Source organism: Balaenoptera musculus, chromosome 8 (assembly GCF_009873245.2).
Source record: "Balaenoptera musculus isolate JJ_BM4_2016_0621 chromosome 8, mBalMus1.pri.v3, whole genome shotgun sequence".
Classification (NCBI taxonomy): domain Eukaryota; kingdom Metazoa; phylum Chordata; class Mammalia; order Artiodactyla; family Balaenopteridae; genus Balaenoptera; species Balaenoptera musculus.
Genome location: NC_045792.1, coordinates 94846772 through 94873822, shown reverse-complemented (window position 1 = coordinate 94873822; position 27051 = coordinate 94846772). Strand labels below are relative to the sequence as shown.

The following is a 27051-nucleotide window of genomic DNA, read 5'->3' as shown; positions in this document are numbered from 1 at the left end:
GCCAAAATGATGTGGTATTCTGAATCCAGGAGCTGGCAAGGCCTGGTGACTTCTGGGCCTGGTGACCCACAGGGATCTTATGGGGAAGATATGGGATCACATATTCCTGAGGGAACAGTTCAACACCTGCTCCCAGGCAAGGTGTTCAAATATTTGTTTTATTTTAACCACAGAGAAGTTTAGGTCCCTTGATTCATCCAGAAGAGGAATTTATCCAGAACAAGAATTCATCTAGAACAGGGCAGAATTGGGGGATAAGAGGTATGTATCAAACCTTTTCCTCAAAAAGCTGGAGACCCAGCTGAAGGCTCAGCTCACTTCCTGTGTGGCCTTGGCTAAGTCATTTAACCTCTCTGGGCCTCAGTTTCCTCATCTATGAAATGAGGGAGTTGGTACAGCTCGGCTCTGAGGGCTCCTCCAACTCTTAGCATTGAATGGGCCTCCTCACCAGCACCCCTTTCACTGCATCCGTGGGGAAACTGAGGCTCCAGAGGACGGGTCCACTGCGCTTTGCCACCACTGCCCAGGCTTTTCAGGTTGGAACTTTCTCTACAGGTGCTGCAGGCTCTCAGGCCTGAAGTCTGGGAACAGTCAGGAGCCATTTTCCATGCACTCGCTGCCTTGTCAGCGTCCCCGTGAGACAGGGGAAATTCAGGATCACAGCGGCAGATCTTAAATCAAAGCCTGTGCCATCAATCTCCTGGAACGGACTGAAGTAACCAGGTGGGTGGCACAGACTGCCACTGCATGGACAGCAAGAGATATTAAAAAGCTGAAATCTTGAGCCCCCAAACCCCTTAACCAATTTCCCCAAACCCCAGGGACCTGCATGCTGAGGGGAGAACTCATTTTAGAGTTCCCCAGGGGGATCTGGGGGCTTTATTTGAGAAAACCCCTATGCCTGGGGGCTTCGGAAGGCCCTAACCCCTGCCATTGCCCTCCCCAGCCCACTTGACCTGCTGTTCCTCCCTGCGGGCACCCCCACCAGAGTCGGGCTGGCAGTGGTGGGGCAGCTAAGTGGTTAGTGGGTAGAGCCAGACTGCTCGCTCAAATCCTGGCTGCATTGCTCACCAGCTCTTCAAACCTGGGCAAGCTGCTTCACCTGATTGGCTCTGTTTCCCTCATCTATAAAATGAGAATGATAATAACTCCCTCATAGGGTTGTTCTGAGGATGAAACAGAATAATACACACAAAGCAAATAGTACAGCGCCTGGCACAGGGTAAGACCTCTAACATTAGCCATTAATGTTAATCTTCCTATATTATTCCACAAATGAGCTCCATCCAGCTAGCTGCTGCTGCTTCTCACAGGCTCTCCTGCTTTTTTGCCTTTTTACACCCTACCCATCCCTCAAGCCTCAGTTTAATTGCCTCTTCCTCCAGGAAGCCCTCCCTGAATGACCCACCGAGGCTACATCTTCCTCTGACTTCCAAGGCTATGTATTTTGTACTCAGTTACATTTGCAGCAGCTGCTTTTTGCTGCTTCATTGGGATCCAAATTCCCTGAGCAAAGGCCGATATTCTCCTTCCTCTCTTCCCCTGTAGCATTTGCCACAGTGCAGTGCACACAGTAGGTGCTCACGAAACACTCCCGCTTGTCAACTGGGAGATTCCAGAAAATGAAACAGAATCCCGGTGTTCCTGAGACCAGCTCTTTTGTCTATTTTTAGAGTTTAACTATTCTTCAAAAAAAATTTCCAAATTTCACTCCGTCTTTACACTACAACCCCACCAATCTTTTCATGTCAGCCAGATGTACATTTCCCTCCTCTCCACCCGAAATACACTAGAATTTGAAAAATGAGGTGTTGGATCTGAGAGGGCGAGATAGAGAAGGTGCTCTCTAAACGCTGGCTATTCTTGTCAGGCTGAAGACTTGGGGAGGGATTAGCTCTGGGTGAAAGAAGGTTCTGATGGCTCAGCTCTGGGCTATGAGAGGTTGGTTTTCTACAGAGGGACAAATGGGATTTTGAAACATGAAGCTCTTGCTTCTGGAAGGTCAGGACTCTTGTTAGGCATCCCAGGGCACTGCCACTCCTCGGGGGCACGCGGGGAAACAGATCCGGTCACCTTGAGTTCGGGATTGAGGACTGGCGCTACCATCCCGCCTGTGGTGGGTGGAAGGCGGGCAGGGCTGAGGCCAGGCTGCTGCGGCTGCAGCAGGAAAACACACTGGTAGATGAGTTTGGATCACACTGGCTCACACTGGCTTGATGGGGATCCACTGCCAGGCTTGTGGCCAGCGGTGGTGGGGGAGTTTCTAATTACGAATTTGCAGTTGTGACCAAGATAAATGACTGTTTGGTTTGGCGGGACCCTGGGGGCACGGGCTTTCATACCATGTGGTTCTGTGTGGAGAGAGAGTCTTAGTGATCTGAATCCTGAGTCCCCCAGAGAAGCATAGAGGCCACGTCCTCCTCTGGGTGAGTGAGTGAACGTTCATTCCTGGCTGCCCTGAACACCAAGCAGTCAATAACAGTAACAGCACTGTGCAATTATCAGGCACTTACCACGTGCCAGACACTGTGCTGAGTGCTTTGCATACATTTTACCATCTAGTGTTTTACAGCAGCCCCATGAGGTGAGGGCCGGTATCTCCATCTTCTGGAGGAGGAAAGTGAGGCGCAAAGAGGCTGCATCATTCATGCAAATACATGGCAGGTTGTGCCCCAAGAGCTCCTGTGCCACGCTCTGCAACACTGTCTGCAGTTGGGTGGCGGCTTTCAGTCTTGGGTGAGGAGGCTTCCGCAGGGTGCCTGAAGTCCTCAAGTCATCCGTGGCTCTCTGGCCCCTGTCTGGCTATGACTGGAAATCAGAGATTCAGAGATGGGTGGAGATGGAAGCTGACTGCCTTTCCTGGCCTGAGAAGATAATTGCTTGGTCAGAGCTGAGGAGCGACAGGGGATCAGCCAGTGCAACCACGTCCCCTTCTCCAGATGAGGCTTCGGTGGTGGCGAGCCCCAGCTCAGACGCAGTGGCAGAGCTGCGCTCCCCTGCTGTCCCCTCCAGCCCAGGGGCCACTAATCTCATGTATTCTCTGCCTGTTTACCCTGCTTCTCCTACACTTCACTCTGAGAGGCCAGGGGTCCGTTTGTCTTGTCACCGAGTCCCTGGTGCCCATGCAGGCCTGGCCTGCGGGAGATGCTCAGTCAATATTTGTGCAAAGAATGAGAGGCTGAGGTGCTCAGCCTGCGGGCTCCGGGCTCTGTGGGCAGGTCTCCCTACGTAAGGGCAGCAGTGACTCCAGGTTTCCACCTAGGAGTGCCAAGGGCTGGTAGGAAGGGGCTGGGCGGGGGTGGGGTGGGGCATTGGCCTGGAAGAGGTTCTGCCAGCAAATCCACCTTAATGCCCGCCCCCCCCCCCCAAACCACCCCCTTGACCCTGCCCAAGAGGTACAAATGGAACAGGGGCAAATGATTCATCTACACAGCTGAGAAGTAAAGGGGGTTGAGGGGGGTGGGCTAGGAGTGCGTGTTGAGGTATTGGCACCAAAAGATGGTTGGCTCCAGTTCTGGGTTTTGGAGTTCCCCCCGCCCCAACCCCGTTGCGCTGGCTGGGGAAGGGGTAGAGGACAGTCGGGCCCGGGGCTACTCTGAGGCTCCAGCCGAACTTCTGGACGGGGAGGGGCACTCAGGCAGAAGGCCCTCTGAGAGCGCCCCCGGGGGGCGGGGCGGGGGGGGAGAGGGTACGGAAAGAGGTGCCAATGGGTAGCCTGCGCCCTGGCTCACCGGTCTCCCAAAACCCGGGGTGTGGGTGTGGCTCCCCCGGGTTTGGGTGGGTTGGCACAGGAACCGGCCTGTGGAGGGGGTGTCGCTAGCGCTGGTGGCTCGGGCAGAGCGGGGAGCGGGAGCCGGCAGGGCGGCGCGGGGAGCCGGAGGGCGCGCGGTGGAGGGGTGGGGAAGAGCAGGGGGCGGGCGGCAGCCGAGGGGCGGGCGGCTTTGGGGGGTGGAGCCCGGACCGCAGCGCCTGCCGCTCGCTCGGCGCTGTAGCCGCCGCCGCCGCCGCTGCTCAGGACTCGGGACGCAGGGCGGGCGGCCGGGCGGGCGCTCGGCGAGGCTCAGGCGCTTGCGGCTGCTGCTCTCCTCCGGCGCCCCGGGCTGCGGCGCTCCGGGTCCCGGCCCACGGCCCGGCGCCCCTGGGGCCCTCGCGTTCCCGTCCCCGGTCCCGCGCCCTGCCCCGGAGAACGCTCTCAGCTGGCCCAGCCGTCCCGGGCTCGCGCCCCCGGGCCATGAAGAGGGGCCCGTGAGGGGCGCGCGGAGGCGGTGGAAGAGGAGGGAGGAGGGAGGCCGAGGAGGAGGGCGCGGGGGGCGGAGGATGCCGCCGCCGCCGCCGCCGCCGCCGCCACCGCCGCCCGCCGGCCCCCCGCGAGCCTGACTCCAGACCCGAGGATGGAGCCGGCGCGGGGCGCTGCAGCGGCTCCCGGTGCGCCCCCGACCAGGTACCGGCCGGGCCCGGCGGGCCCCGGGGCGGGCGGGCGCGGACACTGGCCGCAGCAGCCGGGAGGGGCGCGGGCGCGGTGGGAGACGCCCCTCCGCTCGGGGACGGTCGCTAAGGGCGGTGCGGGGCGGGGGGAGGACAGCAGCTTGTCGGGCGCAGGAAAGGGCTTCCCGGGCTGGCGGTGGGTGAGCGCCGCGCTCACCCTAGCCCTACCCGCCCCCATTTGGGGAGGGCAGCAAACTTGAGACGCGCGGCGGCCCCGGGGCGCCCGCTCCCCTTCGCTGCGAAGCGCACTCGGGGGCTGCCCGAGGCTCATCGTCCCACAGCCTGCCAGGCTCTGGGCTGCTGAGAAGCCGGGAAACCCTGAGGTCCCCACGCCTGCACCAACTTTCCAAACCAGGGTTGCACGCGGAGACAGGGGCAGCCTCCTGCTTCCTGCCCCCCGCCCCTGCCCCGCACCGGTACCGACCACTCTGCGCTGGACTGGCCGGGGGGGGGGGGCGGGGCAGGGGCTGCTGGAAGGTGCAGAACCCCCGCGGAACCACCCTCCTGCTCTTCCCTGGGTAGGACCCGGAGAGCAGCGCCTCCCGGGCTCTGGGAACCCAGAGCGGCCTTGGCCGGGAAGCTAGGGGTTAAAAGGTAAGACCTAATGGTCGTCCTAGGGTGACACCTTGGCCAGATTTTGGATACCACAGGGAGGCTTCTAAGAAAGGCCACTGGGGAGTCCAAGTACCAGAGGATGGGCTTAGACCTTTGACAGAGAGGTGGGGGCAGGAGATGGGGAGGTGGATGTCCAGTCAGGGACAGACATTGAGCCCAGCATCTTCCCGAGGGCCTATAGGGGCTGGAGGCAGAGGGGACCTGGGATTGGGGGCAGGAGGTAGGCACCCTGGCTGGGAGGCCAGAGGAGCTGTAGGTATAAGAGGCAAGCAGGTGGGGGCCGAGGTACCAGCAGGTACCTGCTTCAGGGGTTCCTCAACCCCTGGAGGTGGGGTTGGCTGTCTCAGGCAGAGAGACCTTACCTGGGCAGGCAGTACCGAGGCTCCAGTCCTCGGCTGCTGGGGACACTTAACAGGCATCACCATGACCCTGTTTCTTTTTCTAAGTGCTCTCACCGTCATGACTCACACATCGGATTCACCAGGGAGGTATCAAGCCTCCAACCTATTCTCTTCCCCTCCCTCCTGGGTTTTCAGGGAGCTACTGGGGAAAGGAGGGGGTGGATTTGCCCTGGGCCCTTAGCCCCCTGAGAGAGGCCAGGAGCCTGGTATTGCAAACTTTGATTTTCCTGCTGCTGTCCTGATCAGGGCAGGTGAGTGGCCTAGGCCAGGCCAGGGTGGGAGGGCAAGTGAGAGAAAGTCTCTTCTTCTGATGCCCCCAACCCTGCTGAGGCTTTGAAATCATAGCGCCGCCTCCCTCCTGGCACAAACAATTAATGCCGACCTCCTCACCTTAAAGCAGAAACACATTTCCCCCCTAAAATCCAAATTTCCCTCTTTGCTGAGTATTGCAATGTTTTTGGCCAGAGGTTTGCTCTTCTACATCTGAAGTCAAGCTCCTCTTGAAGACAAGCTTCCCTCCTCCCTGGCCCTGAAGTCCCGCCATTAGAAGGGATGTAGAGCCCCCTTACCTCCCTGTTCCCCGCCCACAGGGCCCTACTTCCAGAGGAGGAGTGGTGCCGATGGTGCTGATGTAGGGGTATGTGTGTACCGGCTGCACACACACGGAGGAGGTGTACATCTGTGCTCCAGAGTCTGCAGGGGGCCCCAGATGCCATGCTCTCACTGCGGGGGGGCAGGCTTGTGCCCCACCCCCAGTGCCCCTTGCCCACATTCCTGTTTCTCCCCCTTGCCCACTGTGGGTCTCTCTTTACTTTTCCAACTCACTCTGCATTGGTGCGGGGAGAGAGCATTTGATATTCATAATCTGGTTCAGAGAAGGTCCCGAAGCCCTGAGTCACTGTATGGTTTCTATGGAAACAGACTTGTTCAGAGGACTCGGTGTAGCGCGGCCAGCGCTGGTGGGGGAGAAGGGAAACATATAGTAAAATCAGGCTCCACAAGTGTGGCAGGAGTTGGACCAACTCCCTTCAAGGGGGGCAGGGAGAGGCTGGGCAAGTCTCTGGGGTCCTTACAGGAGGGGCTGCCTCTCCCCACCCACTGGGGTTACGCCCCTCCACCCCAGGAGCTGCTCAGCTCCCTCTGTGGCTCTTGGCAGGTTGCTGCTTCTCCCATGGGCTTTCTGACTAGGTGCCAAGGCTTATGGCTGCCACCGTATGCCTCAGTCTCCTCCTCTGTGAAATGGGGAAAATAAGAGCACTTCACCTACCTCATAGGGTTGTTGGGAAGGTCAAATGCGTTAATATGAGGAAGACACTCAGAACGCAGCCATAGTAAGTGTTCAATAAGTGTCATTATTATTAATTCAGGGTGTTGGAAGGAACTCCCCTGGCAGTGCATTCACCTGGATCCATCCTCTGTGTTTGGCAGGTGGTCTTGACATCTGGCAGGGCTGGCCTCCTGCTTTGGAAGAGCCTCCCCAGCAGTGCCGGTACACCCCCAGCTGGGAACCAGCCATCCATTTCTTCCTCCCACGGAGCACTTATTTAGGTTGCTGAGGGCTTGAGCACCACGCTAGGGAGTCCTGGCTCCCGTTCAGACCCCACCTGTCTAGGAGCTTTGTGGGAACAAATCCTCCAAGTCCAAACAGATGGGCAGCTTCCCGCCTCAGCCCCCTAGAAATTGGGCCAGAAGTAGAGGGGCAGGAGAGGTCCAGGCTCTGAGGACAGAGAGAGGGAACTGGAATGGGGCAACTTTCCCTGATCCTGGAGAGGCCGGTTCACCTGGCTGGAGAAGCATCTCCCGATGATCCACCAAAGAGGGGTCAGGAACTCTCCAGAAAGATAACAGACGCTGGCCTCCTCATCTCCGCAGGTTAGAACCTCTGTTGCTGAAGTGTTCGCAACGTACCCTACAAGTCTGGACTGGCTCGGGGCTCCAGCCTGAGGCACCAGCTGATGTGCTACTGCCCAGCAGGCTGGGAGAGGGGCCTGCCCACTTCTGCTTACCCCAGCAGCGCCTGCCTCGGCAGCAGCTGCGCGTGGCTTGAGGGCATTCTGAGCTCCTGTGATGGCCCAGCTAGTCTCCCGCACCGGCCCTTCTTTCAGTTGCTGCCCTCCCCTCCCTGGCCTGCAGACAGCCCCTCCTCCTCTCCGTGTCACCGTTCCCCCCCTCCCCTCCCATAAGGTGGGCTTCAGCTCCAAGCTCCCTAAAGGCAATCCCTGTATCAGTACCAGCTCTCAGAGCTGCAAACCATCCTCCATATCTGCTTGTCCTTCCTTCTATTTTACAGATGGGAAAACTGAGATTCTTGGGGTTTGCCTGTTGTTAAAGCCATCACCCAAGCTAGCTGTGGCTGCTCCCAGCTCCACCCCAGCCCTGGGGATGCCCATCCCTCTTCCCTGGCTCTCCAGGTAGCCCCAGATGCTGCCCAGAACCTTCCCTACCCTCCTCCATGCTGACAGTTTCCTGCCAAGGTTCTTCCCCCAGGTCTCTCTGGACCGCTTTGCCATCCTCATTGGTGTTCACAACACCTTCTAATTTAATATCCTCTGCAAATTTCATTAACGGACTGTTTACTCCCGCTCTCAGGATCATTAATGAAGATGTTAGATAAGATCTGACCCAGCGCTGGGTCTTGGCAGCCCTGCCCCCTCTCCCAGACTCTGTCCCTCAGCCCCTTACCCCTGGGTTTGCCTCCTCCACCCAGGACCCTTGGGACCTGCCCCCTCTTGCTTTCAGCTCCATGACAAGTGCTTAGGGCCAAGTCTGTTTGAATTAATTTTGTAAGATTGCTTGAGGCGCTGTATCAAATGCTTTGCTAAAAATCAAGATATATTACCCTGCCTGCATTTCCTTCATCTACCAGTCTTGTAGTTCTATCAAGAAAGCTATCAAGTTTGTCAGGCATGATTTGTTCTTTATAAAGCCCCACGGTGCCGCGTGGGGCACACAGTTCCCGCGTTTTCTAAATGTTTAGAGATTCCCTCTTTGTGTTTGCTCCTTGATTAGAGTTGCAAGGCTGTGGGCTGGGAATTGTCGGGAATGCTCATCTCTTCTTCTGGGATGGGGAACAGAGCACAGCCCTCCCCTTCTCCGGTCTCTGCTTGGGGGAGTGAGTAGTTTAGCACCCACTGAGTCCCTGCCGTGTTCTGGGGGCCCCAAGCTGTGCACTGGGAGTGGGGGTGTGCAGGGGGCCTGGTGCCCTCCCCCAGGGATTCTGTAAGCAGATGAAGACGACAGACAAGTCTGTTGCTGACATTCCGAAGGTATCACTGAGTGAGTACCTCGTACCATGCACTGAGAGCGTTACCATAACGCTAAGAGCATTATGTTTGAGATCTCAGTTAAGACCCTCACCTCCCCTGGGAGGTGGGCATGATCTCCCCTCCCCAGGGGCCTGCTAAGGTCTTGGGAGGGTAAGGCTGCCCTGGATCCAAGGTCTGGGTGTCACCCTCTGCTGTGTTGCTCCTAACCACTTAAGTGCACCTTACAGGGTGTACAGCGTCAGGAGAGTAACTGGAGTGGTTCAGACCAAGGGTTTTAGCGGGTCAGAGAGGGAAGGAAGGGAAGCCTTTAGGGAACGCCTTGGACAGGGGAGGACTTCGCTGCATATGCACCTCACGTACAGCACCCCGTGGCCCGCATCCAGTTCCCTACCCCGCCACTTCTCAGCTGTGGGAACAAGTTGCGTAACCTCTGTGAGCCTCGGTCCCTCACCGGTGAGATGGGCCCTCCATGAGCAGCTGCCATTATGTCTTCTGGAGGTCCCTGTTGACGTAGGGGCAGGGATACTCATCCGATTGTCATGTTACCAGTGAGGGGCTCTCCCTAACGCTTCTCATCCAGGAGACAGAGGACTGACAGATTGAACTGTCTGGCATCCTTGGGACCAGCTGCAGGCTGGTGGTAAGTTCTGGGCTTAGGGACCAGGGGGGGACCTCTGGGCCTTGAGCCCAAACCCTTTGCCCCATTCCAGACCACTTTAGGCAAGGTGGTAATGAAGACACCATTGGAGTCCTCTTGGCTGCATAGGATTTGGGCATTCCTGGCCATGAAGCCACCCACTCCCCCCTCTACTTGCCTGGCCAGACCTGCAGCCCGGGAGTGGGGAGCAGAGTGTGTTTTGGTTGCTGCCCATCATGTGGGACGCAGCACCAGGCTGGTCCACACCCATCATCTCTTCTGATCTTTGCGATGATCTCCCCTTTGTCATTCAGCTGGGGAGGTAGAACCCCCTGGGAAGTGGTGAGAAGGTACCCACGCGCACGCATGTGGTGGGCTGGGAACCAGGCAGGAAGGGCCATAGGCATCCCGCATCCCTCCAGCTGACACTGCAGGGGTCTGGTCCTTGGAGACGGTCACTAGGTTGGATGAGCCCACGTCTGGGTTTGGGTGAACGCCGAGGTCAGGGTTGGCACCAGCGTGTGTGGGGACCCTGGTGGCCACCTTGGCCCTGGCACTCCCTGCCCCTCCCCTCTAGCCTCCTGGTGCTGGGTGCAATCTTGCTCTTGGGTGTGGCCTGGGGGCTTAAGCTTTGTGGTTAGGGCTGGGGCTTGGGGGTCCTCGGAGCCGAGCTTGAATCCTGGCCCGACCGCGGACTGGCTGTGCGCACTTGGACAAGTTCCCTCACTTGCCCCAGCCTTGTGCTCCTCATCTGTGAAAGACGGCAGTGGTACCTGCGGTAAGAACCCACTCGATGGGAGCCAGGACCGTGATCATATCTGGGTATCCGCTCCTGCAGCCCCTCCATCCGGTGTAATAGCCCCCGGGCTCAGGTGAGCCTCCCCCCGCGCCCAGCCCTCCCTCCCTCGTCCCCAGGGGCCAGCTGGGCCTTAGGCAGGTGGCCCGAGACTGGAGACTCCAGGATCCAGGGACAGATGGCCCCCCGCCCAGCTCCTCCAGCAGCAGCTGCCCGTGCTTTAGCTCCTGTTGGCGGTTTCCCATCCTTGAAGCTGGGAGGAGGGGCTGAAGCCCCGGTATCCAGGGGGTGGGGCCTGGGTACTCGACTCAGGCTGTGGCTGCTGCGGAGGGGAGGGGGAACAGGAAACCGGGGCCTTTCCGCCCAGTGTCGGTGCAGAAGGGTCCCGCCTACCACAGGCGGTAGGCCGGGCTGTGGTAGGATCAGCCTGAGACGGGGAACCGGGCCCTTCTGACTCACTGCTCCCCGGTGGGGAGTCGGGCACGCTGGAGCCTTGTGCCAGGAGGTCGGTCCCTCTCCCCGCTGCTGGGGAAAACTTCCCTCAGGTCGGGCCGGACCCGCTGACCCGCTGGGCCCAGGGCAGGGCAGTAGGTAGTCTCTGCAGCCCGAACAACAAGGGTCTCCAACCACACAGATGGTGGGAGCTTCGTGGAGGAAGCTGTGGCACTGTTTTAATTCCCTGAACGTTTCCAGGCCACTGTAGCCTGTTCGTAGGTGAGAGTAGTCCCTAAAAATCATGCCCAGGGTTCTTACTTAATGAGTCCTGCTCTGTGCCCAGCCCTGTGCTAAGCCTCATCAGCTTTCTGTCTCACAGCCCAAATACTCGAAAGATTCTGTGATCGTCTTTCCCATTTCATAGATAAGGACAACTGAGACCTATTGAGGTTAGGTGCCCTGCACAAGGTCTCATAGCTGTAATGCATCAGCAGTGGGAGTCAACCCGGGCCTGGCTGGCCCCGCAGCCAGGGTGCCCACCCACCACCCAGCCTGCTGCCTTGCGTGCCTGTGGGTAACTTCTCAAGGAGGCTTGAGATAACATGCATGTCTCCAGGGTCCTCACGTGTGGACGCTGGAGACACCAGAGCTCGTAAGAGGCAGTCAGGCAGCTCTGCTGATGGTGAAAAGTTGGTGGACGGTCACTCTCCGGATGCTTGTCTTTGGAACCACGATTGTAAGAACTTGCCCTCATTGGAGGTGCCCGAAGGATGTTCTGGTTCTGTGGGGTCTGTGGATAAGCCACAGGGCCCAGGGGCTATAGAGATTGTACACGAAACCCATGTTCTTATTGGTGCAGATTCTGGGGAGAAGGACCATAGACCTCGCAGTGTTTCAGATTGAGGGGGCACGACTCCAAAGAGAAAGAAGCACTGGGGCCTCCAGTAACCCCTTGGCTGACCCAGACCACAGAGGCTGAGTTTGGACCCCATCAGATCGCCTCCCCTGGAAGGTTGCAGTGGCTGAACTATACGTGGGCATACTGCTCGCCTTGAAGGTTGATTCAGGACACAGCCCTGCGACGCTTCTCCTTGGACTTATTAGGTGTGAGGTCTACCTGCTCAGGGCTCTCTAGGAGACCCTTAAGAAGAAATCTTGTGCTGGATTCAGTAGCAGTAATAGCTGGGTATCTCTTGAGGAGGTGCTTTAATCTTCATCTCACGGATCCTATGAAACATGTAAGTGAAATATTCCCTTTTTCCCACTGGCAGCCAGGTAGCTCTGACCTGTCTGTGTCGCCCAGAAGTGTCTTGGCTGTTGTACACTACCTGGCTCCTAGTTCTTTCAGACTTTCGTACCCCTGTTTTCCCCTTGCCTCATTTTCATCACCCCATTTTCCTTAGGAAGAAAAAACCTTGCCGTTTTATGTGTTTTAGCCTTAACTAAACAAACATTTATGGTGGATGGATGCTGGCTACGGCAGACGCAGGGATTAAGCATTTCCTTTCTGCAGTCTCCATCCCAGAGGCCTGTTTGCCAACTCCCCCCCCCGCCCCCGTCCAGTTCCCTCTGCCCCTTGCTCCAGTTCCTGGGACCCCAGAGCCTTGGGGCCCCTCCATACTGGCTCCCAAGTCTGGTGAGAAATAACAATGTTCAGGTTTCTTCCTCTGCTCTTCCTGTCTCCCCAGGGCTTCACAAAAGGAGGAGAAAAGTGGACAGGGAGAAAAAACAGAGAGGGGAGTCATTTCCCCATCTCAGGCCTTAGCTGCTCCCCAAAGCCCCAGGCTCCCTTTTGAGGTCTCGCCCTTTTTCAGCTGCTGCCTTGTCTCAGCAGCCCCAGGTGACTGCTGTCCCCCACCTGAGCAGACCAAGCCCAGTTCTGGCGGAAAGGTGGTGAATTCAACCCTGGTGCCTTGGAAATGGGGGGAGGAGAGAGCTGGCCGGCAGTGCCCTGGGGACGGAATCGGGGGCACAGTGAGACGCCAGTGCTGAGTTTCAGTGCCCCACTCTGTCGTCAGTTGCCCCTCCCGTTCTTGCGTGGGGTAGCTTCACTCTCTGTCCCCCAAGGTTAATAAACTCAAATTGAATCAACAACTCAGTATAAACTGTGCCTTCCTCCCACCCGTCTCCTAGCTCCTCCCACTGGGCAGCTACAGTTAACTGGTTCAGTGCAAGTTCTTGTGGTTGTTCATGCATAAATTCAAATCTATAGATATATATTCACACACATCCCCTTTCTAAAAATGAGAAATGGTGGCACACTATTGCCCATGTCTTTTTTGGCCCTAGATTTTTTACTTAATAATATATTTTGGGTGATGTTTCCACATCAGTGCTTACACATCTGTGGAGCCTTCTCGGATAGAATCAGTTGAAAAGAAAACCCTAGGGTCGGGGAGAATGCTAATAATGAAGGGGTTAAGCCTCTAGGGAAGAGAAGGGATGCCCACATGTGAGTTTTAGGAGGTTTAAGAACCTTCTAATTGTGTGTATAAAATTGTGGGCACACATGGATCTTCCTGGGAAGAGGGATTGTGTCTCTCCAAGAGGGGTCCGTGGCCCAGAAAAGACAAAGACCCATAGCACTGTGTTGCATGGGATTTAATAGAGCAGGTGGCAGGGGCTAGCTCTGCAGAGGGCAGAGCCCCTCGGTCCTTGGGCCTCACTGGGGCAGCCACAGATCAGACTGAGGCAGGGGCAGAGCTGCCAGCCCTGGTATATTCTTGGAAGGTGACTGGAGCCTTCCCACTTCCGAAGGAGGGTCCCCCAGCCTGCAGCGAGGGTGGCCCTGACTCCGAGGATGGAGTATGGGGCCTTCCTTGGATCAGAAAACTCCAGTGGCCAGACCTGGGAAGCCCTTAGAGTCATCGCATCTATGGAAAAACTGAGGTGCAAAGAGGCCAGGCGGGTGAGTCCAGGGTCACCCAGCCAGGGAAATGCAGAGCCTGTGGGCTGCCCCTGCCTGTGACATTCAGTTTAGGGTTCCTTCCCCTGCCAGAGCGGAATGAGACTAGGAAGCAGAGCCCCTCCAGATGATGTGAGGCTGCCTGTTGCTGCTTGCCTCTTGGTGTGTGGGTGAGGGAGAGGGGGTGCACAGAGCGGGGCCCGTAGCTCGGGTGGCGTGTCATCCTCACACCTCATGCCACCTGCAACATCACCTCCCGCTGCCTGCATCCTCACATGAGGCTGCAGCCAACCAGCCAGGACTTCTGAACACAGCCAAGACGCAGCGCTAAGCGGCTGCACTACAGGACGTGGCCACTAGAGGGAAGTAGGAAAGCCACTGCGGTGGCTCCGCAGGAGAAAGCTCCCAGGCTGGGAGAGGAGCCGAGGGAAGAAGGGGTTTTGGGCAGAGGCCCGCCTGGCAGAGGTCTGGGCACAGCGGTCAGGGAGAGTGATGATGTGTTCTGAGGGGCTTCCCTGAGACAAAAAGCAAACAAGACATTTAATGATGATAACAGTAACTTACATTTGTTGAGTGCCTACTCCATGCCAGGCACTGTATTAACTAATTAGTCCTTACAACAGCCTTGTTAAGATTGTCCCTGCTTCTCAGGTGAGAAAACAAAGGTCCAGGGAGATTGAGAAATCTGGCCGTCAACGGGACTGGTGCCGGAGCCAATGTCCCAAGCACAAGACTGTGCCATATTATATGCCTGTTCATATAACCACTGCTATGGTTATACCTATGGTTATACCTGGTTTACGGGTGGGGAGACTGAGGCTCAGAGACAACTGGTGAGTCACCCAGGTCCATGCACCTGCTAAGTGACAGATCCAGGTGGGTATGGTTTCATGGCTTGAGCTCTTAGTTCTGAATTACAGTTCTCCCAGGAAGAGGTGTTTTCCACTCCCATCCTGTGCCCTGCTTTGAAGATGGCTGATACTAAGCTTTCTTTTGGGAGTGGGTGACTTCTGTAACAGAAGTTACAGATTCTTGGCCCCCGTGTCTAAGGCTTGCCTGGATTTTGACTAACCAGAGGTGGAGGGAGGCCATGCCAGAGGCTGCTAGAAGCCCAGAGAGGGGCTCTGGGGCTCACAGTCTGGCTTAGAGGTTGAGGGCCTTGAGGAGTCCTTTGCAGTGGCCAAATCTCCCCTGGGAACAAAGGGCCTGGCCTCAGGGCCTCTGGTTTCCAGGGCAGATGCCTCCAGCATACCAAGGATGCTTGGCCGGCCGTGGTCCCGGCTCTGCCAGGCTGGCAGGAGAGCAGGGGCAGTTCTAGGAGGGCCAGACTTCCTCCATCTTCCCGTTCCCATGCCCTCGCTTTGCCCTCCTGGGGCGGGGAGAGGAGGATGGCTTGTGTCTGGGCCTTCAAACACATTCCCCTCCTGTGTGTCCAGGCTGTACCTAGTGAATCTGAGTCCTACTTTTTTAGGGATTTATAACATTGCAATGATGCTTTAGTTACTTCTGATTTATTGACAAAGACAGCAGGTTCCAGGCCTGGCCTTACGTTTCTTTGGGTGGCGGTAGGGAGGGGAATTGGGGGGAAGAAACTTAAATGGTCTCCTCCCTGAAAGATGCTCCTCTTTAAAAAAAACCTTGGGTGCATTGTTTTTGGAACTGGAATCCTAGAGTTAAGTGGAGTCTCTTTAAGACTTCTGTTTCCTGTCTTGGTGGGGACCAAAGGGTGTTGAACGTAGTTGAAGAGGGAGTGGGTCAGGGAGGAGGATTCGAGCATGGACTCTAGAGCATACCGCCTGAGCTGGTATCCTGGCTCTACCTCTTACTAAGGGTATGAGCTTGGGGAAGTTATCTAACCTTGCAGAACCTCAGTCTGCTTATCTGTAAAACGGGACTATGATCTCATAAGATTAGTGAGGGCTAGATGAACTGATGCCTGGGAAGGGAGCATATGCCTGGGAGAAACATCTCGAATGCCCAGTAAGTGCTTGCTTTCCTTTGTGTTATTTTACCCGTAGTGCCCAGAACAGTGCCTGGCTCATACTAGGTAACTAACATGCTTGTGAATAAATACAAAGGAAATACAGCGGAACGAAACAGCATTGCAACTAAAGAATGGACCCCTAAATAACTTAAAAATATTACTTTGCATGAATATTGGTGGCTTTCCCTCCCTGTTCTCTAAAGGTGTTCACATTTGTCTTAGGGCACTTGGAAAGGGTGGGCCTGCACTTTGCAGGGGAGTCACATGTAATGCAGAGAAGCTGTTCTCTCTGGGTACCGATGGAGACAACATCTTCTGCTGTCGTGGGGTGAGGCAGGGTGGGATGGGATGTGGTCAGGGCTGTGGTGTTTCTCTGATTACACTGGAGTTTCTCTAGAATTTAGACTGTGCTTTCCCCTATTTACTGCCACCTGGTGACATGGTACTGCTTCCTCTAGGTACCAAGTGGAGTTTCATACTTAAAACAGGACTCCTAGGCCCCAGAGCCTCAGCCGGCCCACTGCCATCTCACTCCAGCTTCTGTGCCCTTCCTCAAGCTTCAGCATGTTTCTTCCCCACTATGCTGGTGTGAAAGGGCCACAGCACTGGCCTAAGAGTCTGTCCCAGAGGGATTCGAGTCTCTGCTACTTCTTGGTTGCTTATCATGCCCATTTGCTTAGTCTTTGAGTCTTAATTTCATCATCTGAACAATGGGAGTGAGGACGCTGACCTTCCAGAGGGGGCTGTAAGGAATAACATGATGTGGCGAGTTGGGTGAGTGAGCTGAGCCAGGCAGCACTGCAGGTTTGGGAAATGAGGACCTGCTCGCCCTGCCCTCAAGGGAGTCGTTCCATACAGGGGATGTGGGAAGAATATTCACAAGGCACAGGAGTTCACCCCATCAGCCACGAGCCAGTAGATCGACCAGACCAGACAGCAAAGGGAAGAAATATGCTCTAAGTCTCAGAAACCGTCTGAATGTCCCCTTCTAATGTCCGGTCCCTCTCATGCTGATTCACAAACAAATGGGGGGCATTAATTGAATGCATGTTTGAAGGCCAAGTACAGGTAACCTGGAGGAACAGTAAGTCAAATCTCCTCAGAAGGAAGGAGAGTGGGCTCTGGGGAACCTGCTAGATGGGGGTAAGCCAAGCGTGTGAGTTCAGGCAGGTTTCTCCACCTCTCTGTGCCTCAGCTTTCTCTCCTGTGAAATGGAGCCAATACTGGCTTCCATGTAAAGTTCTTGCAGGGAATTGATGAGCCAGGGCGGGGAAACCGCTTAGCACTTAGGAAATACTCAGTAGACACTAACAAAAATAATGTTGCCGTCTTGGTGTTTTAACTTAGGATCCGTGAAGAGCATCCAGATCCCGGATGCTCCCTGGTCCACTTTTGCTTTGAGTTTCAGGTAGCCGTTCTCCTCTCTCCGTGTGGTTAGAAGAGGAACCTCACTTCCTGGCTGTCCCCTCCTCGCGGGCCTCAGCGTGTGGGTGGTCTCGACTGAGCCACCGCTTCCGCCTGGAGATCTGGGGTGAGCACCCCTGTCCTTGCTGACTTCCGCTAACCCCCCCTCTTGGGGAATCACTGAACAAGTTGAATTGCGAAGGGTCAGGATGCTCTGCTGATTTTAACTGCAGAACCAATGTGGACTGTGCCCCGGCCCCATTTGCTGGGACAACTTTGCCTCTGACTGTTCCGTTCTTGGGCACTAGCCGCTGTGTCTGGTTGGGTCAGTCTGGTCACCAGAGCTGAATTGAGCTCGCCAGGCCTGGGGATGTTAGCGGCCAGTGGATTTCTTTGCAGCGCCCTCTGGTGGTAGCTGGGAGGGGTGCCTCCACGGGGTGGTTGCCCAAGTGGGGCACCAACGCTCAGCCAGCTAGGCGGGCAGGCTTGCCAGCTCCCTGCCCACTGGGGCGTGGTGTGAACACAGGGACTGAGACTTGCTAGGAGGATATGGGTAGGGGGTGGAAGAGGTGGGTGAAGGGGGTGGGAGGCAGCCCAGGCCTCAGAGGGCTGGATCCAGGGGATCAGAGATGGCACTGGCTTATTTGGAGCCCTGAGTCAGTGATAAATCTGGGAAAGCAAGCAGGGCCTTTGTTGCCCAGCCCTGGAGAGCTGTGTGTGGGGCGCAGGACACAGGAGAGAAGGGGTCGGGAGGGAGGAGCTTGGAGCCCCCCTTCAGCACCCCTGCCTTCCCTGTCTCCTTGCAGTCTTCTGGCCACAGGGCTGCTGCACAGGCAGTGGCTGCCGCCGGGGCCTGGAGACCTGGTGGCTGCGGACTGCCCAGCTCAGAACAGCCCCTGTTTGGTGAGTAGTGGAGTCCTCTCTGCCTCGCCTTCCCCAGGGCTGGTCACTGAGCTAGCCCATCTCGGGGGCGGCTTTCAGATGCCCAGGTTAGCTCCTCACCCTCGCTCTCCCTGCCCTCCCCATCCCCCATGCTTTCTCAGTTCCTTGAGATGCCCCTTCTGTACCACCCCTTCCTCTTCTCACTGCCCTGCCTGGGTTCTCTGGGGCCACTGTTGGATCACAGTGGGGTCCCTGCGCTTACCCTGTGGGCGGAAGGGGGTGAGGGCCTAAAGATGGAGGCCCTTGAGGACTGGCTGGGGGAGGGGGGCTGGAGGAACCAGTTCACTCTGCTGACAGTAGGGTCATCTGCCCCATGGCCTGGACCCCTCCCTCAGTGGCCAGGAGCAAATCCTGGAGGGCGCTGGGGCCCAGGAACGGAGGCTTCTCTGCAGCCCCTGGACCCTGTCTCTGCTCTGGGCCAGCTGGCTCTCAGGGACTCCGTGAGCCCCAGGAGTCCTCTTCCGGAACAAGCTGGTCACCTGCATCTGTAAATTTGGGGGGCGGGGGGGAGGGCATGACACAGCTGTGCACCTTTCCCGGCCCAGTAGGCATGGGATGCTAGCAGCCCACCAACTCATGGAGTGCAGGGGTCCTTTCTGCATGAGGACTTGGGTCAGGGGGAGGCATCTGACATGGACTCTTCTTCCTCTTGGGGGTGGGCAGAGGATGGAGGAAAGATGACGCCCTGGGGAACTGGGTGCCAGCTCGTGGGGGTGGAAGAAGATGCAGGTGGGTCCAGGAGATGCCAGCAGGGGTGACAGGCAGTGACAGGGGAATGGCTTGAGGCGGGAACTGGTCATTCCCCAGTGTGGGAGTTGGGAGTGTTAGGGTCTTGCCCAGTCAGGCCCCACTAAGGAACTCAGTTCATGATGGGAGGCCCCGCAGCCTTCTGTAGGGTAAACCCCAGGGTATGGGAATCAGTCCCTAATAGCTCCCAGGAGTTCCCAGAGAATGGTAAAGTCTAGTGCAGGAGCCATTTAGGCCACAGATGCATGTGTGAGCACTGGGGCAGGGAGCTGGAGCCCTTCCCCAGGCGGGCTGGAGACCAGCTTCTCCAAGGGAGCAAGCCAGTGCCCCTGGCCTTGGGAGGCACCCAAGCCTGGCTGCTGCTCCCTGACGGCTGCCCGCCTTTGCCCACAGACCTCACATGGTGGAGAAGCAGCCCCATGAAGGTGCCCAGCCATGCAATGTTCCTGGAAGGCCGTCCTCCTCCTTGCCCTGGCCTCCATCGCCATCCAGTACACGGCCATTCGCACCTTCACCGCCAAGTCCTTCCACACCTGCCCGGGTCTGGCGGAGGCGGGGTTGGCCGAGCGGCTGTGCGAAGAGAGCCCCACCTTCGCCTATAACCTCTCCCGCAAGACTCACGTCCTCATCCTGGCCACCACGCGCAGCGGCTCATCCTTCGTGGGCCAGCTCTTCAACCAGCACCTGGACGTCTTCTACCTGTTTGAGCCCCTCTACCACGTCCAGAACACGCTGATCCCCCGCCTCACCCAGGGCAAGAGCCCCGCGGATCGGCGGGTCATGCTGGGAGCCAGCCGTGACCTCCTGAGGAGCCTCTACGACTGTGACCTCTACTTCCTGGAGAACTACATCAAGCCGCCGCCCGTCAACCACACCACCGACAGGATCTTCCGCCGCGGGGCCAGCAGGGTACTGTGCTCTCGCCCCGTGTGCGAGCCTCCGGGCTCCGCGGACCTGGTGCTGGAGGAGGGGGACTGCGTGCGCAAGTGCGGCCTGCTGAACTTGACGGTGGCCGCCGAGGCCTGTCGGGAGCGCAGCCACGTGGCCATTAAGACGGTGCGGGTGCCCGAGGTTAACGACTTGCGGGCCCTGGTTGAAGACCCCCGGTTAAACCTCAAGGTCATCCAGCTGGTCCGAGACCCACGTGGCATTCTGGCTTCCCGCAGCGAGACCTTCCGCGACACGTACCGGCTCTGGCGGCTCTGGTACGGCACCGGGAGGAAGCCCTACAACCTGGACGTGACGCAGCTGACCACGGTGTGCGAGGACTTCTCCAACTCCGTGTCCACCGGCCTCATGCGGCCCCCGTGGCTCAAGGGCAAGTACATGCTGGTGCGCTACGAGGACCTGGCCAGGAACCCCATGAAGAAGACCGAGGAGATCTACGGCTTCCTGGGCATCCCCTTGGACAGCCACGTGGCGCGCTGGATCCAGAACAACACGCGGGGAGACCCCACCCTGGGCAAGCACAAATACGGCACCGTGCGAAACTCGGCGGCCACGGCTGAGAAGTGGCGCTTCCGCCTCTCCTACGACATCGTGGCCTTTGCCCAGAACGCGTGTCAGCGGGTGCTGGCGCAGCTGGGCTACAAGATGGCCAACTCGGAGGAGGAGCTCAAGAACCCCTCCATCAGCTTGGTGGAGGAGCGGGACTTCCGCCCTTTCTCGTGACCAGGGCTCTGTGGGTGGGGGCGAGGGGGACACGGTGTCGGTTTTGATAAAATGGACCGTTTTGAACTGTTGCCTTATTTCCCCCTCCCTCTCCCACCCCGTCTTTGTGTCCTCCCTGCCCCCTGTCCAGACCCCGCTTCCTCTGCCTCTCTTTGTCTCTGAAATTTGCACTAAGTCTTGGACAGGAATCTCTGGGGCAGAGGGGGCCTGAAGTGGGGTCCAGCCCCAGCCCCACCCCGTTCAGACCCAAGGATGTGTGTCTCTGGTAGATGGTGACAATGTTTACAAGCACCGCACTTACACATTCACATATGCGCGCACACACACGGGCACCTGAGAGGAGAGACACCCCAAACCACACAACTTCTGAAGCTTCTCCAATGGACGAGTGGCGAGGGTATGGTAGTTTTTGCACTGTCTTACTTCTACGAGGTAAGGAGTTAAAAACAAAAAGGCCACCTCTCTCTAATTTATGAATGGCGTTTATCCCTCCCCGTCCTGCTTCTGCCCCCCAATGCCCACTGCCCCTCCCTCCCTTGGAGCAGAGAAACTGCCCCCTCCTGCCCGCCCTTGCCTGTCAGGTGAGCAGGTTTTTACTGTGAGGTGAATGTGGACCTTGTTTATTTTTTCCAGTCTGTGGCAATGCTGTTCGTCTGTCTGAGTCTTGTGACTGCCCCTGGACTAGTGATGGCTGATAAATGTTATGGTTTTCTGATTGATCTTGGGGTCCATCTGTGATATTTCTTTGTGCCGAAAAGAAAAAAAAAAAAGAGTGGTTCAATTTGCTAAATGAACATTGAAATGCTTTATCTGTGTTTTCTGTAAATAAAAGAGTGCAATAATGTCTGACTGTGATTATGGGACATTCTGAACGGGCAAAGGCAGAAATCGGTGGGGTCTAGGTGTTTCTGGCTTTGGGGAGGAGAGAGAAGGAGATGGAGGTGGGGATTCAATGACCAGTTGCTGGCTTTCAGAATTCATGTCACCCTCATCACCCTCATCACCCTCAACACTGAGTTCACGGTTTCATTTCCCTCCGGTCAGTTGAGACCAGGCACCTTCTAGCCAGGCGTGATGTTCAAAATATTTAACCAGTGGTATGGCTTGCCGAATCAGTGTCTGGAGATCCTGATGAGGTCCTGGCGACCCTTTCCTGTGCCAGATGTTACCTCTATTAATTGCTGGGTCTGTGGAAAGGATAGCCAGGTGGGGGAGGGATATTCAAGGGGTGTGTTGGCTCAGGCCAGTGGCTGCTTATCAGTGGTCTGGAAGTATTTCAGGATTTTAACAAGTAGTGCAGGTGTACTGCTGTCCACACTGGTGGAACATCAGCTGTGCTTACTTCCTTTCCCATCCTTGGCAGTCTAGCAGCTTCCCCAGCTCTTTTTCCAAGAAAACAGCTGGTCCCTGGGGTGGAGTTCACCGCTTTGTTGTCCTGGGACAGAGCGAGTGCCTGGGATTAGGTAACCCCAGTGGTCTTGGGCTTCTCAAGCTTGGAAGAGCCGTTTTACCAGGTCACCCAGGGCAGTTCAGCCTTCAAAGGATTTATTTATGATAACCAAGCCCGCATGACAGAGAATCAGAAACCAGAGTGCTGGCCTGCTTTTAGGGTGAAGACCCAACTCTCTGAGTGCTCTTGGAGGCCCTGCATGTCCTGACTCCTGCCCAACTCTAGTTTCACCCGCACCATGCTCCCCTTCACGTTCACTCTCTGGTCTTCCTGCTTTCTTTTAATTCCTTGAACCCTCTGACGTTACAGTCCCCAGTTTGTTCACCTCTCTCCATAGCCACACCCTTGGGTAGTGCCCTCCCTCCCACACCGATTTGGGCTCAGCCATGTGCCTTGCTTTAGCCAATGGGACAATAGTCAGAGTGATGGGTACAGCAGCATGAAAAGTACCTGAGCTTTGGAGCTTGTCCCTTTTTGCTGCCTTTTGGAAGCCTTTAACTGCCTTGTGAAGGAAACCCAGGGTAGCTTGCTGGAGAAGGACAGACCATGAGGTGAAGAACCAAAGAGCCCCAGCCAATGGCCAGCCAGTTCCTCACTGACTTGGCAACTAACGCAGATGCATGAGTAAGCCCCAGCCAAGATCAGTGCCACAATCTGGCCTAGACTGTTGGAACTGCTTTGCTGAACCCAGCCAAATTTCTGACCTACAAAACTGTGGGTTAAAAAAAAGTGGTTGTTGTTTTAAGCCACTAAATTTTGGAGTGACTTGTTACGCAGCAGAAGCTAGCCAATGCACATGGCACTCTAGCTCGTTTCAGGGTCTTTGCCTAGATCATTCCTCATGCCTGGATTACTCCTATTCCCCTCTTAATCTAATTAATGTCTGCTCATCCTTTGGATCTTAGCTTCATTATCAACACTTCCTTGGTTTTATCAGATTAGTTCAGTTATCCTGATCATAGGCCCCTATATATCCTGATTATAGGCCCTTATGGCACCATGTACATCTCTTTGATAGTGTTTACCACAGTTATAATCACAGTTTTAATTACAGGACCTGGCATACAGTAGTATCCAATAAACATTGGTTGCATGAATAAAAGGAGGGATAAAACAGGTGCTTCCCACCTGATAAAAGAACTTGCTTGTCCTGGGCCTTCACTAGGGGGTGGGCTCTTAGGGGTCTGAATGAGACCTGAGGCAGGTAATGCCCTCCCAGCCTGTTTCTCACAAGTGACAGGGGGTTGAGCTGGGTTTTGGTCCAAGAATCCACATCACCCCCACCGTAGTCAATAATTCTTTCTAACTCCACACACCAACATTGGCTTTCCTATTTCTTCGCATCGGTGCCATCACCCACTTTGCCACTTGTTACAATTTCCAAGGTTAATGCTCAGAAGGAGAATAACAGTGAACAAACACATGTACAGAATTTTACAGTTTACAAAGCACTCTTCCCCCTCCTATTAGTCACACCTCTCCAGCGGCTGTTTCCTGCTGACACAGAGGCACCTTTTTCTAGCCAGGAAATGGTGGTCAGAGCACCACGTAGGCAGGGCTGGCCCCGCCCCCACCTCATCTGTGTGTAGCGCCTTGATGCCTTAGATCCTAAGGAGCAACTTCCTGGTCTTGTCCCCACACTCAGGGCTCCTCTCACCCCATGGCTCTAAGGGCCATGTCCTGTCAATTCTTTTCATCACGGCCTTCCTCTGTTTGTGTGTTCCCACCTGCTCACCCTAGTTTCTTTCCTTGCCACAGCAGAGACTCTGGCCTCCTGACCCCACTTCCCTGGGACCCTGCAGAGCTCGCTGGGCTCCACTTCCCATCACTCCAAAGGGTATTGTCCAGAACAGACCTGCCATTCCCTACTCATCCCCTCCCTGGGGAAGAATTTCTCCCAGCTGGAATGCCTTTCCTCACTGGAAAGGAAAAGATGTAATGAAGCCCCTTCACAGACCCACTGAGAAAACACATAGGCTTCTGTTTCCTGAGGGCTGAAAAACAGGTTGGAATCAAGTCCTCATGGGCAAATAGCCAAGGTTTGGATGCACCAGGGGGTGTAGCTGCAGCCATGGACCGAGTGGTTATTGGGGTGGGCTTTGTGTGTGTGTGTGTGTGTGTGCGTGTGTGTGTGCACACACGCAGCTGGGAGACTAATGCCCAAACTGAGGATCTGGCTGGCCTGGGGGCCTGCAGCCTGCCTGCCCAGGGCACACACGGGGCAATTACCCAGGCTTCACAGAGCCCCTAAACCTTCACCAAAACCTCCAATCTGCCTACCCTGGCTCTCTCTAGTTGCACTTTTTGCTTCTGGGAGTTGTCACCTGCAGATGACTTGACTTAATTACAGTTAAGTCTTATTCATCTTGGGAACCATTGTGATAAAATGCATAGTTCTAGGTTCCAGTCCCATCTTTGTCACTACTTGATGTGTGACCTAGGGCACATCACTTAATTTTTCTGAGCCTCCATGTTCTTATGTGTACAGAGGTAATTATTATAATATCTGCCTCAGAGGGCTACTCTGAAGATTGCATAAGGTAATGCACTTAAGTGCAGAGCACCGTGCTTGGTGTATAGGGAGTGCTCGGTAAATGCTAGCCATTGTCATCATCATCATCATCATCACCATCATCATCATCACCATCATCATTTTACCCATGGTTCTTAGCAGGATGCCTGGAATATGCTCAGTGAATATTTGTTGAATGAATACATTTTTTTGTGAGCTCTTTTTTGTGAATTGCTATTGATGCACAAAGTTACACCTGAACAAAATGGCACAGCTGTCAATGAAGTACCCTTATCAGCCAAGGCCTAGAACCGAAGGCTAACTAGGGAGAGACAAGTAGGGGACAGCCAGAAATGCCCACAGAATGGCTGCTAAGCATAAGGACAAGCTGGCCTACCCACAGGACAGTACCCATAGGCTTCCAGCACCCTTAGAGGACTAACCCTCAAGAGTAGAAGTTGGCTGAGTTGACCCGCCATCTTCTGGCCACATGCCCCAAATTGTCTAACTTCCTGGGAAAATTGCTTGCCTGGGGATGGTCCCAAGTCAGCTGCTCAGCTGATACCTCTAGGTCAGATGGACTTGGCCTTTCTGCCCCCTTTAAGGCACCTGCATTCGTGCTCCTTTTCCATTCACAAAGGACCATTTTTAGCATGGAGACCCAGATGTCTTCTTCCTCTTGAAGGTCCAGGAGAGCCCACTGTCTCCAGCAATGAAGGATGTAGAGTTTTCTTAAGCCTGAATCTTTGAGCTTCCTGGAGAGGGTCTGGGAACAGCCAGACAACCACACCCAACTGTCGGAGGTTTCCTCCTCTGGCAAATTCCAGCATCAAATTCCATGGCCTTTGACAACAATGCCTTCTTCCAGCATTGCTTCCTGCTTTCTTCCTTCCTTGGTAACACCTCAGGCTTCAGCAATGTCACTCTGGCCTTGGGCTGGCTTTTGGAAGCTGGACGTGGCTTTGGGACAAGGACCTTTGCACGGAGAGGAACAGGAGGATTTAGAACCATCCGGGAAGAGTAGAAAATTAGCAATTTAGGTAACAGGAGACTCATCTTGAGAACTTGTTCTACTGCGTCTTGCTGGACAAGCCAGAAATTTACCCTGAGCCTCAGTGTCTCAGCTATAGCCTGGGGACAATGTTGTAAAAGAATGTGTCTTCTGCAACAGTTGGATATAGTGGACTACATATGCCCATCAGTCAAGTTAAACATATTGGCCAAATATGTCTCCAGACTTAAAAAAAAAATCTGTTTATTCTGATGATTACTGAGAAAGGTGTGTTAAAGATTTCACACTGTGATTGTGGGTACATTGATTTATCTATTTCCCCATGTAGTTCTGTCATTTTTTGCTTTTTGATTTTGAGATTGTGTTTTTAGGTGCCTACAAATCTAAAATTGTCATATATTTCTGGTGATTTGAACCTTTTCTCATTATGAAGTGTTCCTATTTGCCATAGTAATGCTTCTGCCTTTAAGTCCATTTTGTCTAATGTCAATATAGCAACACTAGCCTTCTTTGGGTAGAATTTGTGTAATTTAATATTCTATCTTTTAGTTCATATACATGCCGTATAATTACTGATATATTTGAATTTACAGCTACCATCTTATTTTGTGCTTCCTATTTGTCTCACCCATTATGTGCTTTTATAACCTTACTTTTGATTCAGTATTTTTTTTTTGTATATTACATCTTTTTCCCTCCACTGATTAGAAATTTACATATCTGTTTCTATTCCTTTAGTGGTAATTAGAAATGACAAATTCCTTTCTCAGTTAATCCAAGTCTAAAATTAGTCAATATCTTTACCTTTCTCTTGAAAAACACACTTAATACCTTAATACAATTTAATTCTATTTGCCTTCTTTTAAACTTCTCTGTGATTGTTGTGATGCATTTTTAAAGCATCATATGTGGTCCTTCATTGACTTTTTCTAAATGATCAACTTTATTAGGGTGTCATTTACACACAATAAAGTTCACTCATTTTAAATATACTGTTTGATCAGTTTTGACAAATGCATAGTAATACACCACCACAATCAAGACATAGAAAAGTTCAACCCCCAAACTCCCTTGTGCCCTCTTGCAGTCAATCTTCTTCCCCAACCCCCAGAATTTGGCAACCATTGAACTGCTTTCTGTCTCTATAGTTTTGACTTTTCTAGGATTTTGTATAAAAGGAGTCATAAATATGTAGCCTTTTGTGTCTGGATTCTTTTACTTAGTTGACTATTGATAGTCATTCATGTTGAATGTATCAGTGGTCTCTTTCATTTTATTGTTGAGTGCTCACCATTCCTTTATATAGACCCAAATTTCCACCTGGTGTCCTTTTCCTTCTACCTGAAGAACTTCTTATTTAATACTTCTTGGAGTACAGGTCAGCTGATGATAAATTCTTCCAGATTTTCTCTAAAAGTCTATTTGCCTTCGTTTTTGAAAGGTATTTTTGTTGGCTTTAGAATTCCAACTTAGTAGTTTTTTCCAGCCATTTAAAGATTTTGATTCACTGTCTTCTGCCTTGTACTGTTTCTGATGAGAAATCTGTCATAATTCTTATTTTTTTTCCTTTATATATAATATCTCTTTTTTCTAGCTGCTTTTAAGATTTTCTCTTTATCCCTGGTTTTCATCAACTTTGATTATAATGTGCTTTGGTATGTTTTTCTTTATCAATATTCTTTTTGGGGTTCATTAAACTTCTTATATTTGTGGATTTATAGTTTTCATCAAATCTGGAAAAGTTTTAGCCATTTTTTTCTTCAAATATTTTTTTTCTGTCCCCCCACCC

General features: G+C 54.3%; 1 protein-coding gene across 2 annotated transcripts; it reads left to right on the top strand.

The window, feature by feature from the left end:
- The first annotated feature begins 4311 nt into the window (after positions 1–4311).
- On the top strand, positions 4312–21130 carry CHST1 (carbohydrate sulfotransferase 1). 2 transcript variants are annotated; one of them, XM_036859134.1, is made up of 4 exons: positions 4312–4441; positions 16933–17055; positions 17735–17831; positions 19011–21130. In XM_036859134.1, exon 4 carries the CDS (start codon positions 19053–19055, stop codon positions 20286–20288), a length of 1236 nt encoding a protein of 411 aa, XP_036715029.1. In that variant the 5' UTR covers positions 4312–4441; positions 16933–17055; positions 17735–17831; positions 19011–19052; the 3' UTR covers positions 20289–21130. The 2 variants fall into 2 exon arrangements, with proteins under 2 accessions (XP_036715029.1, XP_036715028.1); XM_036859133.1 differs by lacking the exon at positions 4312–4441 and having other exon boundaries at positions 15895–17055.
- The last annotated feature ends 5921 nt before the right edge of the window (positions 21131–27051 follow it).